We start from the raw sequence: 20,455 nt of genomic DNA, 5'->3' as shown, positions 1-20,455 counted from the left end.
GTCGGCCGTTGGCAGCAACGTCTGGTACCGTCAATACATGCATGTACATCGGCCTCATTGCACCGGCATCTCATTCGTCAAAGCTCAAGCTATCGAAACAAGGTGCAGCTGCAGCTGCAGCTGCGCCAAACAGCCCAGCCAGCACCCCGCGACGAGTGAAGTGGCAAAACATGCCATCCGCGGCCCTCACTTCAATCTTCGTCATGACCAGCTGAATCCTCCCCCCGCCAAAAAAACAATCACTGGTAATTTTCAACTTTTCGCCATGTCGGAAAAGACTACGCCGCAGGGCCCTTTCCACCCCGCAGGTTCGTATTTGCCGCCCTCCCTGACCACCGTGTATGTATGTAGTCCCGCGATACTGACAGCAGCAACGACAACCAGACCCATCGTCAGCAGCGAGCGGCGAGGCCGCGGCGGCGCGGGCCACGTCCGCCGCCGACGCGTGGAAGCCCAGCTTCGACAGGCGCCAGAGCTGGAGCAAGGAGGACCAGAAGCACGCCCTGCAGATGAGGGCCGTCGAGGGCGTCAAGACGGGGCTCGGGTTCACCGAGAAGACGTCCTAACGGCCCACGGCCCACGGCCCGCAACTAAGTGCCAGTCGGTGCCGGGAAAAGTTGGGACGAAGAGAAATGGAGGCGGGAATGGGTGACGGACAAAACAAGCAACAGAGAGGACCAGGATGACCTGCCATACGCGGCAATATGCATGGATGACGAGAACAAAGGGACATCACGAACGGAGATTCACGCAGAATATACATAATCGCTACATTTAACGCTGCCAAGTAAAGTACCCTATCCCGTAGTCGTGCCATGCCCGTGTCCCAACTCCACAGCGCCAAATGTGAACAAAAAAATTAAAAAAAAATTGACAAGAGTAGAGACGTCAACTGTGCTGAGTCGAGTGCGTCCCCGAGGGTATTCAAACTATTCATCCTCGTTATACATGTGTCTCTGCACCCATCCCCAACGCGCTCACAACAGCTTGCCACCGGTGGAAAAGTATTCTCCCACCACGCTGACGGCATAAGCCGTGCCTGCCACCCAGGCCGTGCCAATCACCACCTTGCGCCCAAGGCTCCTCTTCTTCTTTACAACTTTGATTTCCGGCCCTTGCCCGTACGTCGCGGGGCGATACTGAGGCGACTCGTAATTGACAAAGCCGGTTGGGCTGGCAAAGTTGCTCGCAGCTGAGCGGCCCATCATGTCGATGGGGTTCACGGTAGAGCCCGAGCTTTCTGTAAATGACGGCCCTGGCCGGACCTTGCGGAACACGAGGACGTCGCCGCCACCCGACGCGATTTCATAGCCCTCGGCCTGCAGTGCGCTGAAATAAGGGAAGAACTTGGACGGGTTCGAGACTCGAAGCATGACTTCTGCAGGCGTTGCAGGCGCCGCCGTGTTCATGACACCAGAGGACGTTTCGCCAATGCTCATGGTCTGACTGGTCGGGTCAAACGCAAGCAACTTGTATAAAACAGGCTGCTTCTCGCCCGTCGCTTCTGGCCCGGCAAAAGAGTCCTCGTTTGCCTTGCCCTTGTGGTGACGCACAAATGTTGGCCAAGTGGCCTTGCCACCACACTCTTGGTCCCAGTTGATCTCCAACCCCTGGGGGATCCTAGAGTAGGGATCCTCTTCAACCTTCATTCTCTCTAGCGGGGACATGGCGGTTGGGGATGCTCGCCTTCCACCGTTCCTATCCAGCGCAGGTTGTAGCTTTGACGACTGAATGGGAAAACTCTCATCCAGAGATGAGACTTCGGCCTCCCCTTTCTCTGAGCCAAGCAGGCCGGCCCCGGCAGCAGCTTCGCTAGCCTGCTCCTTGGTGGCGAGGTTCTTTGGGAACAGCGTCGTTTTTGACCACGAGTTCGATGTATCCCAAGAGGTAGCAAATTCATCCGGAAAGTCCTTGGCATAATTTCCCGTCATGGAGGGACTACCAACTGTCTGTCCGAGACGACCAATAGTGTCTTTTGTGTCTTTGCCATTGGAGTCTCGGGTGTTCCCCTGCTGGAATCTGGCTCTTTGGAGCATAGTGTGTTTGCTGTTTCGGTATGCTCTTCGGAGGACATCTCCTCGAATTTCATCTGCGGTTTTGGGCACGAAATAAGACTCCCCTGAACCGTCATAATCTCGGAGGCTGCTTGCCACGGGGTCAAGCTTCTCCATTGGCCTGCCATTGGGCTCATTATGGCTGATCGGCTTGTACGATTTCAAATCGGAATAAGCCTTGGAGGCTTCCTCGGGGTGCATCGGGTAGGGCGTGGATGGCGAATCAAATGATTGGGGCTTGTATTTGTCCAGGTCCGTGTAGTTCTTGGTGAGCTCCTCAGGGTGAACATGCTCGGTTTTATCAGGCTCTTCGTAGCCAGCAGAGGGGTACTTGGAAAGGTCCTTGTACTGCTTCGAGGCGAGCTCGGGATGGACACGCTCCGTCGTAGGACCCGCGTTGGGGAACGAGTCATACTTTCGCAAGTCACTGTATTGCTTTGAAGCCTCTTCAGGGTGAATCCGTGGAGTTGACGGTCCGGCATTTGGATACTGAGAATACTTGTGCAAATCCTCATAGTTCTTGGATAGCTCTTCGGGAGTCAATTTTCGAAGACCATCCGGCTCGTTCCATTTTACAGGTCCATATTTATGTAAATCATTGTATTCTTTGGCAGGGTCCTCCATGGGGACTACCACTTTGGCGGGGACGGGTTCCGCTTTAGGAGTGGGGTCTTGTTGCTTGACTTCGTGAGCCTTTAAAACGGCATCAGGAGCCACAAAACCTGTTCTGTACGAGTCTAGATCGCTATATTTCTTGGACTCTTCTTCGGGCGTGAGATTTCGAAGGCCATCGGGCTCGTTCCAGGCCACAGGACCGTATTGGTCGAGATCATCATATTTCTTGGAGAGTTCCTCGGGGGTGAGCTCGCGCAGTCCATCAGGCTCATTCCAAGTAACAGGTCCATATTTATCCAAGTCGTCGTAGTTCTTGGAGAGCTCCTCCGGAGACTGTTTACGAAGGCCATCTGGCTCGTTCCACTCTACAGGCTTATACTTTTTCAGGTCATCGTACTTCTCCTTAGACGTTTCGGTGGTAGCAGTTTCACTCGAGATGTCGGGCGAGGCGTATTTGTCCAAGTCCCTGTACTGTTTCGATTTTTCTTCAGGAGTGGGCTTTTGCAACCCATCAGGCTCATTCCAAGTCACAGCGGTGTATTTTTTGAGATCATTGTATTTCTTGGAGAGTTCCTCAGAGGAGAGTTTTCGCGGAGTATTTGGATCATCGAATTTGTGTGGCCTGTATCCTCTTAGCTCGGCAGCCTTCGAAGCAGATGGCGTATGAGATTTGGATGATGCGGCTGTAGTTTGTGAGCGCTCCCTCGTCGATGTGGTGGCGTGCAAGACAGACTCCGGAGTGACGTCCTTTGGAGTCTGCCTGCCATGGAGGTAGCCGCTCAAGCGTGACGACCAATGTCCTGAACGTTGCGAGCGGTCCTTGTTTCCGCCGCTGAACAAATGGTCAATTGCCTCGCGCTCGACGTCTTCGATATTTCTCCCCGGGCGCACGCCGGAGAGTTCATCGGACCATGACTTGACGTCATGAACGTTGATGTATTTGGTGGGGCCATGGGCGATGTGAGCAAACGCCGACTTCATAGCAGTCTGAATACTGTCATGGCGAGGCTTGTTGTCCCAAGATAGCCTGCGGTTTACAGACTCCATGTATCGATAGCGATGGGCGCGATGGCGGCGTCGAGAATTGTGATAGGCATCTCCATCACAGTCCCTAGCCCAGGCCCCGAACCACAAGGTCCTGCATTGCCGGTGTCTCGAGCGAATGAGCGCGGCGGTGCAAGGAGATGGCAGCTGAATGCATCTCCGCGGGCGGCGTGCAACCGCAGACAGACCATTAACGCGAGACGTTAAATTCGACGTTGCGGGGGAGAGCATGATGAGCGGCGAATCAAGGTGCTGCTGGGCCGTCAGACTGCTAGGCAAGTGAGCCGTTGAAGCAAGCGTCAGAGATCTAGTACCTTGCGCATTGGTCTGCAGGGCCTAACCACAGGACAATACTTGGCGGCGACGGGCTTGAAGCTGATAAGTAAGGAGGAGAGAAAGAAGAGGAGAGAGAGATTGAGGGGAAGGAGAAGGAGGTTCCAGGTGCAACGATGAGGGCACACGATGGCGAAGGGCTTAGAACCGGAGTGACAGCCGGACAGACAGCCACATGTGACAGGGATGGTCTGGTTGAAGTGGACGAGGCGGGCGAGGTGGGAATCGGAAATGCGGGGCGGATTGGAGGCACCCAAAGTACCCGAGCACGTAGCAGAGCAACAGCGGATTGAACAACGACGTCAGCGCCGGCATCAATCGACAGGGGGATTGCTGGTCTGTGCTGAGCGCGCGTGCTCGTCGTGAGCACATGCACGTCGTGAGAACAGTCAGGGCTTTGGTCTTGATTGTGCAAGATGAAGCCGGGAACGCGGCTACAAAAGAGAAGATGCAGACGCAGGGTTAGGCGGCGAAGAAACGAAGGACTCTTAGGCTTGTCGATGAGGGCGTGACAGCTTGGGGAAGGTGCGTGGTACAAAGGTACACAACAAGCTCGTCGACTGGGCTCGGCTTGGATCTGGCCACACGACTGGTGATTGGAGGCGCGGCAAGGAACATGTCGGGTCGATGCATGGGGCTTCAGATATCGGCTGATGCGACGCAGACCAAGGTGCAGATAATTCTCCAGGAACAAACCAACAAGCCGCCAACTGGTCTGAGGGGGGATGCCGCAGCTTGGACATGGCGCTGGCGAGGTGAAGCTGCATTGAAGCCTTGGTTGGATACAGAACACGGAACAGCATCATTGAACCAAGCATCTATGTATCTTTCTTTGTTGGGTTCTCCCAATTGCTCCACCTCCGCACTTGGACGTTGGGCATGTTTTGTCTTGTGCAGTCGATGGCATCTAGGCGTCTGGTCGGCCCAGTGGAGTCTGGTTGCCTGCGAAACCCTGCCAGCACAGTTGACCTGTCCCTTGGGCTCCTGGTGTTGAACGTTGTCAGCCGATGTCTGCTGCACCCGGATGACCAACCACCCATGGCGACATTGAATCCCGGCAACATGCCACAACGTACAATTCATAATCTACCGGAGGACAGAAAAAGTATTTGACGAGACCAGATGCTCTCCTATCGCTATGATGTGACGGAGTATACTACCTAGGTAGGTACCTATACATAGTCTGCCATACTTAGGTCACTCGGTCCTTTTTACCAACATTGAATGCGGGTGCGTCTTTTTCCAGTATCCCTCGTCAGCGTAGCACCTGCACCTGTAGGCTGGACAGCGGCAAAAGTCGGCGCCTCCATGCGCTGTAACATCCATTCACAGGCTTGAACAGCCCCTGGCCAGTGGGGGGCCCAACTCGCTGCGTTGAAAACTGGCGGGGCACTGGCGGAACCACTGCCCAAAGCCAACCAGTAAGCATACCGTAAGCGTTAGTCAACGGCCCACCGCCCCGCCAGCGGGTGGCTCTCTCTCCGCCACCTCGTCTAAATGCGGAAATCCGGGGCAGAGACACGCCAGCGACCCCCCACCGCCAACACCTAGTGACCTAGCAGTGAAACTGGTTTCGAGTCCGGTTCTTGCCTCAAGTCTACCTTGAACCACCGAGGTCCACGATGGCGGCATATAGAACATGGAGTCGGGGGCTGGGGTGCTCATGGAAAAGATGGCTCTGTTTGGCGTGGATGAACCTGTCGATCCCGCGGCCGCTCAAGGTCGTTGGCGGATGGCCGGCTCGTGTGTTGGCCAAGGGGCGTTGGACTGCAAATGTTCTCTCTTTACGACGGTATGCACCTTAAACACGAACCACGTCTTCAACCACCAAGCTCCAAAACTGTGCCAAAGGCGTCTCAGTGTACAGTCGCTTTTGCATCAGTCGCGACACATGTCAGCTAATAGACTTTTATCTCGCGCCTGCGCACCAAACTTGCACCGCCCAGTCATCCGAAAACGTCTTTCGACATCCCAATAGAGAAAGACAAAAGAAGTATGGAGAGGAGAAAAACGCTTCCACTGGCAGTTGAGTACTATGGCAGAGATTGTATTGCTACATGCGGCGCCACAAATCCATTGCGGTTATTGCTCGCGTGTCCCAATTCGTGACTGCTGGCCGTCGACAAAAATATCCAATTCGGCAGCTCGGCGCTGACTACGTCATGCTTCCCCCTTCTTTCACATGGTGCTCAAGGATGTATAGACCCTCCGTCTTTTGGGAGTCTATGCATCGGTCGTAGTAGAGGTCCTCAAACCTGGGAAGTGCGCTGATCTCTGCACTCTACAATTCAGTGGCCATGATGAATGTATATCATTGGTTCGGACAAGGCCATGGAAGTCTGAAGTATCCGACGAGCGATGCTTGTCACGGTCCATGACGGCCATGACAAATATGATGAAGTTTCTCATATAAAAGGGAGGATGTTATGCTTGCACGATACTTGTGTCATGCTTGTATTATCATTTATCGCGATTGACAGCTATGGACTGGATTAAAGCGTGGAATTGTCCTTTTTATTTGAAGCTATCTAGGGAGGGAAAACAGGCCCTTTTTATAGATATCGACCGTCATCTAGCTAGTTACCTAGGAAGTTAGTAATTAAGGGATTTTTAGCTATTAAAGGTCTAGCTTTAATAGGGTGGTGGCGTAAGCTTTTTAGAGGCTTTTAGAGGCTTTATTTTAATAATTATATTAAGGCTTTTAAGGCTTTTTAATAATACTAATAAATAGCTTTTTTTTTTATTAAAAAGGGGCTTTTAATATTAATATACCCTTATAGCTTATTTTAAGAAACTATTAAGGTTTAATAACTTTTAAGTTAAGCTAGAAATTATTAAACCTTAATTTCTAAGGTAAGCTAAATTCTAGTTATTTTAGCCTTTTTTAATAATACTAATAATATTAATTAATTTTAGCTGCTTAATAAAGTAATTAAATTATTAGCTTATAAAAACCTTAATTAATTTATTTATTAGATTATTATTATAACGGCTAAGGTTCCTAAGGGATAAACTAGTTGTAGTTTATATTAGCAGAGCTACTAGGGCAGTTAATTTAAGCAGTTAGGTGTTACGTTAGTAATAGGTTATAAACCATAACTAAGTAATTAAAGTTAAAGAGTTATAAGTAAAGCTTATTTAATATAATAATTAGTATTAAAAGCTAAGAAGCTAAAGTCTATTTATAGAGTAAAATTAGGGTTTTTATATATAAGGTGGTTACTCTTTCTTAAGAGTGACTTTTAATTATAAGTTATCCTAATTATAAGGTAATTATATTAACTTATATAGTAATTATTCTAATTATAAAATAACTTTTATAATTACTTTATATACTTTAATTATTTTTTTAATATAGGCCTTATTCCTCCATAAGGTGGCTTATATAGTTAGCCTATTTTACGACCTATATTATAGCTTATAGCTAGGTTATAATATAATATCCCTTCTCTTATAGTTTTATCCTTAAGGCTTAAGTTTTATATTATAAGTAGCTCTTTTTCCTTGCTTATATTAGTTATAAGTTTTCTTATTTTTTTTTATTTTTTATGATGTCCTTTTAATACTATATCTAGCTATATTTCTAAAAGTAAATTAAAAAGTAAGTTATTACTTTATTTTAATAATCTTTTTTTAGTTATTTTTTCTTATTTAATTAATATGTTATTTTACTTTACTTATTCCTCTTAGGGTATTCCTTTTTATAAGGTATTACCTATTAATTCCTTATAATATTTTAAGTATATTTACTTAAAATACTTATAATATAATATTTTAAGTATTACCCTTACTTAGCTTTAAAAGATAATTAATTAATATATTAAGCTTAAGTCTAAGTTAAAGGCTATAAAGGAGAAAGTCCTTTACCTTAAAAAATAAAAGAAAATATAATTTAAGAAAATAATATAAGTAGTCTTATAGGGTATTAATAATATAAAGAAGTTAAAATATATAAAAAAGAAAAAGGCTAAGTATAAGGAGTATTATATGGCTAAAAACCGTCTTTTTTTTTTTTAGTTTATTAGATACTGATTTTAAAAGGGTCTAAGATAACATATATTTAAATATTATATTATCTCCTTTCTTGCTTATAAACCTAAGATTTACTAATTTTAGTAATACTTCTGGTAAAACTGCCTTAATAAGTACTAGTACTTTTTTAGGTACTTTATAGGTTCTTATATATTTTTTTTATGTTTATAGTTTTTTTACTTAATAAGGTACTAGTATATTTTATTTTTTATTCTTATATCTAAGATTTATTTTACTTTATATTCTTTATTATTTAAGACTTTAATATCTTTTTTTATTAGTATATTATTTAATACTTTTTTAAGAAGTAAAATATATACTATAAGATGATTTCTTATAGTTTTTAATAGTAAAAGTTTATAATTATTTATTAATATTTATTTTTTAATAGTAAATAATCCTAATTTTTTATAATTTAATTTATTACTTAGTTATATTATTTTAATGTTTTATTAAAGTAAGTAAACTATATTTCTCTTCTTAAAGATTAATCCTTTTAATCTTTTTTAATTATAATATTATATTATTCTCTTTTATATAAATTCTAATTTATATTATATTTTTTTATATAATTTCTTTAGTTTATTTACTTATAATATTACTTATTCTGCTTATAATCCTTTATATTATATTTAAAATACTTTAGGGTTAAATTTATAATTAGTATAAGCTAGTATTTACTTTATTAATTCTAATATTAAGCTATTATAAGCTAATTATATTATAAGTAATTATTTAACTTAATTATTTTATTAATAATTAATATAATATTATAAATATTATTTAAGTATTTAATTTAATCTTTTTATTTATTTATTTATTTATAAATAATATATAATACTTAACTTATAATTTATTTTAAGTTATATTATAAGTACTTATTAAAATTTAAAGGTAAATATACTTTTTTTATTTAATATAAGTTCTTTTAATAGCTTATAATTACTTATTATTATTTATAAGAATATATATATAAGTTCTTTTATATTACTTACTTCTTTATATAATAAAAAGTATTTATACTTTATAAGTCTATTTATAATTATAAATATACTATTATATTTTATATTAGTTATTAATTCTTTTAATATTAATAGCTTTATAATATGATTAAAAGCTATTAATTCTTATAGTTATATTAGTACTAGTAATAGTTATAATTCTTTATATAGCTTATATTATAAAGCCTTACTTTTTTTATATTATATATATTTATTAATAACCTTTTTAATTATTTTCTTAATTTTTAAGAAATTATATTATTATTATATCTTATTTAATATTTTATGGATTCCTTAATATTTATAAACTAAGTATTTATATATTTCTTTAATATATTCTTCTTATAATTCTAGTAATATTTAGATTTTCTCTTTATATATTAGTACTTCTTTTAAGTAGTATATATATCTTATTAGTATATCTTTAATATATTATATATTATTTATTACTTATTAGTATATTTTCTTATATATTAGGTTTTTTTTTTATACTTTTAGTATAATATTAAGTTATTTTTACTAAAAGTTACCTTTTTTATTAATTTTAAGAAGTTATCCTATTATTATAAATACTCCTATATTATAGTTACTTTTTTAACTTAAAGTATTTACTTATTTATTTTTAGATCCTTTTTAATAAATAATTTTATAATTAAATTCTAAAAGATATTTAGCCTATTAAATTTATTATTTATTTAATTATTATATTATTATAAAGTAAGAGATATTCTTATAATTAATATATACCTTAACCTTATATTTATTTCCTATAAGGTAGTATTTAAATTCCTTAAAAGTATTAATAATTACTAGGAATTTTTTATTATAAATAAAGTAATTAAGTTTTACTTTATAGAGTTTTTTTAAGTAAAATATAATAAGGTATAATTTCTTATTATTATCTTATTAATTAACTTATACTCTTAAAGTAAAATCTAATAAGTTAGTTTTTAATTTTATTTTCTTTTTTAGGTTAAAAGTTCTTAAAATAGGTTTAAATATAATAAGCTTTTTAATTTTATTAAAGGTATATTATGCCTTATTATTTTAATTCTATTACTTATCTTTTTTAGTAAGTTTATCTAAGGGTATTATAATTTTATTATAGCTCTTAATAAATCTCTTATAATAATTTATAAAGCCTTTAAAGCTTTATATATTCTTAATATTTTTTAGTATTAGCTAGTTCCTTATTACCTTAATTTTTATCTTTTTTATTTATATCTTATTTAATTATATTATATGTTCTAAAAAGTCTACTTCTTATATATAAAACTTATATTTTACTAGTTTAAGTAATAGTTTAGTGTTTTATAGTGTTTTTAATATTATATATATATATTCTTTATAGTCTTTTAAGGTTTTTAAAAAGATTAATATATTATTAAGATATACTACTATAAAGTTATTTAAATATTCTTATAGTATACTATTAATTATTCTTTAGAATATTACTAGTATATTAATAAGCCTTATTAGTATTATTAAATATTTAAATAATTTAAACTTTATTTTAAAGGCTATTATTTATTTATAACCCTTCTTTATTTAAATTAAGTTATATACTTCTTTTAGGTTTATTATAATAAACTAATTTATATTATATAATTAGTTTTATAGTTCTAATATAAGTAATAATAATATTTAATCCTTTATAGTAATTATATTTAATTACTAATAATTTATTATTAATTATAGTTTTTTATTCTTTTTTAAAATAAATATAACTAGGTATTTAACCTTTAATATAAATACTTTAATATAGCTTTTTATTAGTATTTTATTAATATATTCTTATAATATCTTAAGTTTTTTTACGTTTAAGTTATAAATCTTATAAAATATTATTAATTTTTTATTTATTAAGTTAATTTAATAATCTTATTAATTATATTTTAATAGTTTAGTTTTTAATTCTTTTATAAATAATTTTTTATATTTTTAGTATTTCTTAGGGATATTCTTAAATTTTTTTTTTTTTATTATTAAGCTTTTATTATTTTTATTATTCTTATTTTTTTTTTTTTTTTTAAGTTTCTTATTTATATTTATAAGGTTTTTTCTTAAGGTAATAATAACCTTTTAAATCTTAGCTTTTATCTTCTTATTACTTATTATAATTTATATTCTAGTTTATAGTATTATTAAGGTTATTATAATAGATTTAATTATTTTAATTACTTTTTTATTGCTTATTTATTATTATTAGTTTTTAAATAACTTACTTAAAGGTTTTTTTTTTTTTAAAACTTTATTTATAAGCTAAGTTATAATAAAATTTTATTCTTTTTTTTAAATTTTATTAATTTTATTAACTTAAAGTCTTATTTTACTTTAATTAGCTTATCCTTTAATTAATTAATAGGTTACTTTTTTATAATTATAAGTACCTTAATACTAGGTTATATTTTAATATATTTATAATATTAAGTTAAATTACTTTTAAATAACCTTAAATCTATACTTTAAAATAATTAGTCTTTTAGTTAATAATTCTATTATTATAAGTAAAAAGTTTTTTTTTAATATTAATTAACTTATATAATACCTTTTTATGTTTTTATAGTAGTTAGTAATAATTTATAACTTTAGGTAAGATATAATTACTTATTATACTATTATTTATAAGTATATAAATATAATATTTTATGATTTTAGTGTTTAATACTATTTTATTACTTTATTTACTTTTAGTTACGTTAAGGGTTATTAGTATTTTTCTTTTTATGCTAGCTTATAGCCCTTTTATAAATAATATGCCTTATTTTTTAAGTTTTTTAGAATAGATTTTTCTGTGATTTATTATTTTATTTCTTAGTATTATTTTATAGGTTTTATTCTATTTTATAGGTACTTAAAGTAAAACCTATTATTAAATATTTAATATAGGTAATTATAAATTTAATCTTTTATTTTTTTATGCTTTTTATATCTTAAGTTATTATAGTTTATTATATATTTCTTATTATATTTAAGGTTAAACTTTTATTTATTATATTACTTATTTAGATTTTATTTATTATAATATATTAATTTTATAATTCTTTTAGGGTTTTTTTATTTAAGTATATTTAATACTTATTATATTTATTTATATATTATTAGTATTTTATATTATTACTTATATTACTTTTTAGCCTTATCTATTATATATTTTAAGTAATTTAATAATAAGTATATTATATAGTTTTTTATTTTATATTAAGGTGATTTAAGTAATAATTCTTTTTTATATATTAAGATCTTTCTCTTATATATATATTAATACTATTACTTATTTTTTATATATATATATAACTAATATATATTTAATTTATATATATTTATAGAATCTATATATACTTAGCATTTAATAAGTATATTTAAATTAAGTTCTAAGATTATTATTTAATTATTATTAATTATTTTTACTTTTTATTTTAGGAGTTCTTATTTAAAGTATAATATTTTAATTAAATATCCTTTTATCTTAATTAAAAATATATTTAATTATACCTTAATTTAAAAGTATACCTAGTATATTATAAACATATATAATACCTATATTAAATATATATATTTTATATATCTTAATAAGAGTTTAGGATTATTTTTCTTTTCTTCTTTTAAAAACTATAATATTTAGTTTTTTATTATTATAATAATATTTATTATTAGGATAAGAATTATAAAATATTTTCTTATTAATATAAGGAAATATTATTATATAACTTATTCTTATATAATTATTAGCTTTATAAGTATTTTTTCCTTACTTTATTTATCTTTAAATACTTCTAAAGTATTTAGGATTATATTATTATTATTAATACTTATTTCTTTTACTTCATTTTTTAGTTTATTAAAGGTAATAAGAATTTATATATTTTATTTCTCTTTATATTATTATTCCCTTTAAATTTTTCTTACTTTTACTTATTATTATATTTAATTAAGAATTTCTTAATATAAGTTTTTATTTAAATATTTTAATAATTTTAGTTTATAAAGTTCCTTTTATCTTATTATTATAAGTGTTTTTTTTTATTAATTATTTATTTAGGTTTTCTTATATTAGTTATTTAGCTACTTATAGTTTATTTCTTATAAAGTTTATAATTTTTTTTTTTAGTTTTCTTAGTTTTTTTAAAAATTATCTTTTTTCTTATTTACTACTTATATAAACATAATAGTTATTATTATAATAAAAGGTCTAGTTAAGGTTTTTATATTTTACCTTTAATTTAATAACTTTAATTTTTTATTAATTAATAAAATTAAGTTATTTTTTACCTCCTTTTAGTACTAGCTTTTATTTTTTCTTAGGTTTCTTATATTTATTAATAAAATATCCTAGTTTTTTATAGTTATAGTATTTTTTTTCCTTTTTATTATTTTTCTTAGTAATATTAAGCTTTATTTATTTAAGGTTAAGAGTATAATTATAAGTAATAGGTTTATTATACTTTTTATATTAATTAGCTTAATAACTTTTTTCTTTAATAAGGCTTTAGGTTCCCTTATCTTATTTCTTTTATATATATTATTAATATTATTTATTATTAATTTATATTATTATAATAATATAATCTAATAAGTTATTTAGTTTATTTTTTTTATAAAGTTTATTTTTAACTTTTTTTTTAAGTCCTTTATAAAAAGCTAATATAAAAGGCTTATTCTCTTAGTTAAGCTAAGATATAAGTTATTTAAAGTAAGTGGTATAATCAAATATTAATTCTTTTTACTTAAGCCTATTAATATAATACTTAATAGCTCTAGCTTTATTAATTATTTTAAAGGCCTTTTTAATAGCTTTTTTAAATTTATTATAACTTTTAAAAATAATATTAGTTTCTTTTTTATGGTTATTTTTTTCTTTATTAAGGTAATCCCTTATAATAGGTTTAAATTATATAAGTACTACTCTTATTATATATTTTTTTATATAAAGTACCTTAATAAAGGATTCTTTTATTTTATTTAAGAATTATTAATAATAAGCTTTAAGTTAAGTAAGGAATCCTTAAAGTATACTTAGGGATTTATTATATAATCTTAATACCCTAGATCTAAGGATTTCTCTTAAGTTTTTTTTAATTATAATAATAATTATAGCTTATTCTTATTATTTTTTTTTTATTTATTAGACTTATTCTTAAAGGCATATAATCTTAGTAAGTATCTTATAAGTAAAGATAATTATTAATTTTTCTTAGGTTTTATTTAATTTAAATATAATAATAATCTTATATAATATTATATTAATAGTTATTAGGTATTACTTAGAATAATATAATAATAGTTTAAATAAGAGCTTTTAATATATAATAATTAAGGTTCTTAAGGGATAAACTAGTTATAGTTTATATTAATAAAGCTATTAAGGTAATTAATCTAAGTAGTTAAGTGTTATATTAGTAATAGGTTATAAATTATAACTAAGTAATTAGAGTTAAAGAGTTATAAGTAAAGCTTATTTAATATAATAATTAGTATTAAAAGCTAAGAAGCTAAAGTTTATTTATAAAGTAAAATTAAGGTTCTTATATATAAGATAGTTACTTTTTCTTAAGAGTAACTTTTAATTATAAGTTATCTTAATTATAAGGTAATTATATTAACTTATATAATAATTATTTTAATTATAAAATAACTCTTATAATTACCTTATATACTTTAACTATTTTTCTAATATAGGCCTTATCCCTTTATGGGGTGGCTTATATAGTCGGCCTATTCTGCGACCTATATTACAGCCTGCGGCTGGGTCGTAACAATTATTACTTTAAATAAATTTTATATTAAAAGTCCCTTATTAATAAGCTTATTAAATCTAGCTATTATAAATATTAATATAATAAAAGGCGGTTTTAAGCCTTAAAAAACTATTATTAATAAGCTAGATTATTTATAAATTATTATATTATATTATAGGTTTTTTTTAACCTAATTAAAGGCCTAGCTATTAAAAAAGCCTATAAATTATAATAATTTCTTTTATAATATATATAAAAGCTAGTAATTTAGCTTTTATTAATAATATTATAACTATATTTTACTTATTAATAGTCCAGCTAATAGGTTTATTAAAGAGTTAAATTATAAAGCTTTATAATAATTTTTAGGTTTATTAGTTATTAATAAAAGTAATATTTAAAGCTATTAAAAGCTCTAGGTTATTAAGACCTTTAAGGCTATTAAATTCTATTACTAGGTATTATATTAGATATAAATATTTAATAACTTAATTAATAACTTATTAATAGGTTTCTAATAAATTAAAGAGAAACTTAGCTAGCTTAGTTATAATTTTAGTTATATCTGGTCTTTTAATAATTATAATATAATTAATAAAACTAATAGTTTATTAATATTAATAAATTTAATTAGTAGTTATAATACCTAGATTAGGTTATAATTAACTTTTAAGTATTAAATTTTCTTTAAAGCTATTTTACTTAGATATATTAAATTTTATAGCTAATTTTTTAATATATAAATCCTAATATAGCTAAAGCTTTCTAATAGGCCTATTTTAAAGGACTTAAATACCTAGAAACTAATATAGCCGGCTAAGGTCCTTTATATTATAGGTGGATTTAAGCTTTTAAATTAATTAATTAGCTGCTTTTATAGCTATCTAATAATATAAAAAGATAATATTATTAATATAAAAAAAAACTATTAAAGTTAAGCTATTAAAAATATAAAGGTCTTCTAAATAAGGCTTTAAGCCTAGCTACTTAAAGGTTTAACTAAGAGTTTATTACTATAAAAAAGGTAACCTTTATAGCTTATATAAAGCTTATAATAATTTTATTATTTAACCAGGCCTTTTAAAGCTATTAAGAAATTTAATATAAACTACTTTATTAATCAGGCTATTTATAAAGGTATTAACCGCGTTAAGCTGCCTAGCTTTTAGGTTAAATTTAGCTATAATAGCTATTAAAGTTTAAAATAACCTTCTAGCTAAGGTTATAGCGTAAATTTCTTTATTATTAGGTAATTAAAGGTTATTTTATATATATAAATAAGCCTTAAATTTATTAATAAATTTATATATATTATATTTATACTTAAATACCTAAGTTAATAATAATAAGTATTAATATTATTTAATTTAATTAGGTTAAATAAGCTAAAAGGTTCCTTACTTATAAAAAGTATTATATTTAGCTTTTATAGCCTTCTTAAATTTAAGCTTATATAAGTGTTTTTTTAGCTTTTTTTAATATTAAAGTTTAAGTAATAAGCTTTTTTTATATAGCTTTTTAAGCTATTTAATTAAAAAGCTGCTATAAAAGCTACTAAAAGCCTTATTAGAAATCTATTATAATTATTTTAAGCCTTTAAATTAACTGCTTTAATTAAATAGTTTTAATAAAGCTAGTATTAAAAGGTTTAATTAATAACTACTTATATCTGATTTAAGGTTTTTAAAAATATTAGAGCCTAATAATTAGCTTTTATTTTAATTAGCTTATTTAAGGCTTTAAGTATTAACTTTAATAATTAATTATACTTTATTAATATTATTATTATTATTAGACTTAATATAAGTTAAAAATTTAAGCTATTATAGCTTTTTTAATTAAATTTAATAAATTTAGCCTTAATAAAAGGTTTTTTTATTAAAAGTTATATTTTTAACTTATTTAACTTTTAATTTTAATAGAATTTATATATAAAAAATATTAATTAAATTATATTTAATAAGGTAGTTAATTTCTATATAAGCTATTATTTTTAAAGATTATTTTTAAGTATCTTAGAGGGCTTTCTAGGTTATTAAATAAGCTTTATAGCTATATATAACTAAATATATAATATTAGGCCTATCTAAATAACCTATATTATAATTATTTAATTAAAGCTACTATTAAAGCTATTAGAAGAGTATCTTCTAGTTTATACCTTATTATAATAATAAATTATAAAGGTAGATAATAGCTTTCTAGATTTTAGGCTATAATTTAGCTAGAAAGTTAGCTACTAGCTATATTATATAAGCTTTTAACCTTAGAATATTTTTAAACCTTTTAGTAAAGCTGTTTTATATAAGTATATATAATAATATAAGCTTATTAATAATGCTTTTTTAAGTGACCTAGGCCTTATAAGCTATTTAAAGGCTTTTATTATTATCCTAATAAATTTAATAAATACCTAGTTAATATTATTATTAAATTTAAGCCTTAAATAATTAAATAGTTAATAAAAAAGTATTTTAAGTAGTATTTTTAAGCTTAAAAACTATTAATAAACCTAAAAATTTATTTTTAATTACTAAAGCTACTAACTTATTATTATAGCTAGGCTTAAATTAAAAAATATTAATATAAATCCTTTAAAAGGGTTTAGGGCTTATTATTTATAGGTTTTTATAAGAAATAACCCTTTTAGCCTTAGCCTTAAAATAAGCTTTATAGTTAATTTATATAAGGCCTTAAATTTTAAACCTAGTAGTTTATTAGACTAAATATTTAAAGCTATTTATATTTAAGTAGCCTAGCTACTAATACTAAAAGTTAATAAAAGCTGTTTTTTTAAATTAAGATTATATTAAATTAAATTAAAAGCTTTTAATTTAATAGATTTTATTAAATTTAATAATAGGCTACTTAAAATAATACCTTATAAAAAAAATAACTTTATTATCCTTTAATATAGCCTTTATAACTAGGTTCTAATTATAGCCCTTTTCTAAAAAGTAATCTAATAATATTATATTAATATAAAAGGTTAGGATAAAAGCTACTTAATTAAGCTAAAAAAGCCCTGTTTATATTTATAAAATAACCTTTTTATAGCTTTTAATTTAAAGCTTTATATTACTTATAAAGGCCTTATTAAGCTATTAAAGGACTTAATAATTAGTAAATTAATTAAAATTATTATAAATATATATATTTAACCTAAAATTAAGAATAAAAAAATCCCTTAAAAGGTAGATTTTCTTATAAATTAATTAAATAAATAATATAGCTATTAGCTTTATATAACTTAACTTATAACTTTATTAATTAAAGCTTTTATTTTTATTAATTTAAGTGTTTTTAGTGTTTTTAGTATTTTTAAGCCTTTTAGGCTGCTTTTATTTTTTAACTTTTTAAGCCCTTTAATATCTAGGCTTTTATAGGCTTTATTATTTATTAATTTTTTAGGCCTTTAATATCCTTAATATATATATAAAAGTATTTAAAGCTTATTAAAAATAATTTTAACCTTTTATTTATTAAAAAAGCTAAAAATTAGTTTTTTAATATTTACCTTTTATTTTAAAAAGCTATTAAGGTTTAATAACCTCTAAGGTAAGCTATTAATATTATTAAACCTTACTTTTTATTTTAAGAAACTATTAAGGTTTAAGCTATTTTAGCGCTTTTAAAAGGCTTTTATTTTATAATAAGCCTTATATTTAAAGGCTTTTAATTTAAAAAATACCTTATTATTATTATTATTAAGAGCTTTTAATCTAAAAATTACCTTATTATTATTATTAAAGTTAGCTTAAAAATATAATACCTTTTATTTCTAGGTTTTCTTATTACTTTTAATTAATTTAATTAAAAGCTTATTAATAAGCTTAATTAACTTTAGCTTTAATAAATAAGTTTAATAGCTTTTATTAAATTTAAGCTTTAATTTTAATATTAGGCTTTTATATTAAGTTTTTAAAAAGCTTATTAAGGTATAAATAGTAATAAAAGTAATATTTTTAATTATAAAGGTAAGTTAAAGCTATTTTTAACCCTTTTAACCCTTTTTATTAATAGATTTTAGGTTAGCTAGGTGCTTATAATAAATTTAAGGTCCCTAATAATAGGCTTTCTTAGAAGATAAAAAATAAAAAACTACCTTTACTTTTAATAGCTTTTTAATACTAATAATATTATTTAAATAAGTTATTAATTTAAAAGCTATTTAAAACCTTATTTTTTTATTTTTTCTTATTAAAGTTTAATAGGTTTAAAATATAATTATTTTAATAGTTTAAAAATATAAAGCTAATTAAAGCTATTATAACTATAAAATCTAGGGTTAATTAAAGCCTTTAAGTATTAAATAAGTTAATTTAATAAGCTTTTACTAGCACTTTTTATTAGCTTATAATCTAAGCCTTAATTTTTATATAATTTATACCCTTTAATATTAATTTATATCTTATTAAAACCTCTTTTTTAAACTCTTAAAATATAGGCTATAATTAGGCTTATAATAGCTTTAACTATCTTAAAATACTGTTTTTAGCAGCTATTATATTATAATAATTATTAATAGTCTTAATAATAAATTACTAAATAACTAAAAAAGCTTTTTAATACTTTTAATAAGCTTAAATATTAACCTAATAATTATTTTTAAGGGATTTAAGCCTTTTAAATTAAACTTTATTAAGGTTTATAATTATTATAACCTTAAGGTTAATATTATTAGATTAGGGTTTTTCTAAAGAAATAATAACTACTTTATTAGGCTATTAAGGGTTAATTAAATACTAAATACCTTAATTTATAATATACTTTTTAATAATAAAAATCTACTAAAACTAGCTACTTAAACCTATTAGGATTACTAATAAAAAACCTTTAATATTTATAGCTAGGTTATTTTAGGTCTTTTATTAAAAACCTTAAATATATTATAATTTAACGTTAAAATATCCTAAATTTAATAATAAATCTAGGCTTATAATTATTATAATTAATAGCTATAAACTAGATTAAAGCGTAGAATTATCCTTTTTATTTAAAGCTATTTAGGGAGAAAAAATAAGCCCTTTTTATAGATATTAACTATTATTTAGCTAGTTACCTAGGAAATCAGTAATTAAGGGATTTCTAGCTATTAAAAGTCCAGCTTTAATAGGGTAGTAGCGCGAGCCTTTTAGAGGCTTTTGGAGGCTTTATTTTGACAATCATATTAAGGCTTTTGGGGCTTTTTGGCGATACCGATGAATAGCTTCCTTTTTCCATTGAAAGGGGGCCTTTGGCGTTGACATCATTTGTCTCGAAAACAAAACAAAAAAACACCTGACACCTGAACTCATCTATATTCACACGGGCCTGACAGTTTCCCTAGTATATGCCAAGTTGATCTCATTTGTCGAAGAGCTGATTGAAGAGCTGCCTCAAAAACCCCATCGCCACCATACCACCAAAATCATTCCGAGACTGGCAAATTTATCCCAATTCAATTTCTACGCAGCCATTAAGCTCATCTGTGGACCATGCCGTGTAGCGTCCTTCTTTGCCAATGGAACATTCGATGCCGTGCGTGGTAGGAATTGCCGAATTTGCATCTTATGCAATGAGTGCACGTTCGATTATATTATATTTGGAGGGTAGAATGCAGCCACCTCATGCACAGCAACTTGGCGAGGCTAGGCCA

The 20,455-nt window shown here is 29.1% G+C and overlaps 2 protein-coding genes across 2 annotated transcripts; one reads left to right on the top strand and one right to left on the bottom strand.

Annotated features, from left to right (window-relative positions):
* Positions 1-265: 265 nt before the first annotated feature.
* G6M90_00g070900 (uncharacterized protein) lies at positions 266-566 on the top strand (the record flags this gene model as incomplete). The annotated part of the gene is made up of 2 exons (XM_014690479.1): positions 266-308; positions 385-566. The coding sequence occupies 2 exons, from the start codon at positions 266-268 to the stop codon at positions 564-566; spliced, it is 225 nt and encodes a 74-aa protein (XP_014545965.1).
* A 411-nt stretch (positions 567-977) lies between these two features.
* Positions 978-3,650, bottom strand: G6M90_00g070890 (uncharacterized protein; the record flags this gene model as incomplete). The annotated part of the gene is made up of 1 exon (XM_014690480.2): positions 978-3,650. The coding sequence occupies one exon, from the start codon at positions 3,648-3,650 to the stop codon at positions 978-980; it is 2,673 nt and encodes an 890-aa protein (XP_014545966.2).
* Positions 3,651-20,455: the final 16,805 nt, after the last annotated feature.

Source organism: Metarhizium brunneum, chromosome 4 (genome assembly GCF_013426205.1).
Source record: "Metarhizium brunneum chromosome 4, complete sequence".
NCBI classification, from domain to species: Eukaryota; Fungi; Ascomycota; class Sordariomycetes; order Hypocreales; family Clavicipitaceae; genus Metarhizium; species Metarhizium brunneum.
Note: the sequence above shows the minus strand (reverse complement) of the source record. Positions and strands in the feature narration are given on the sequence as shown.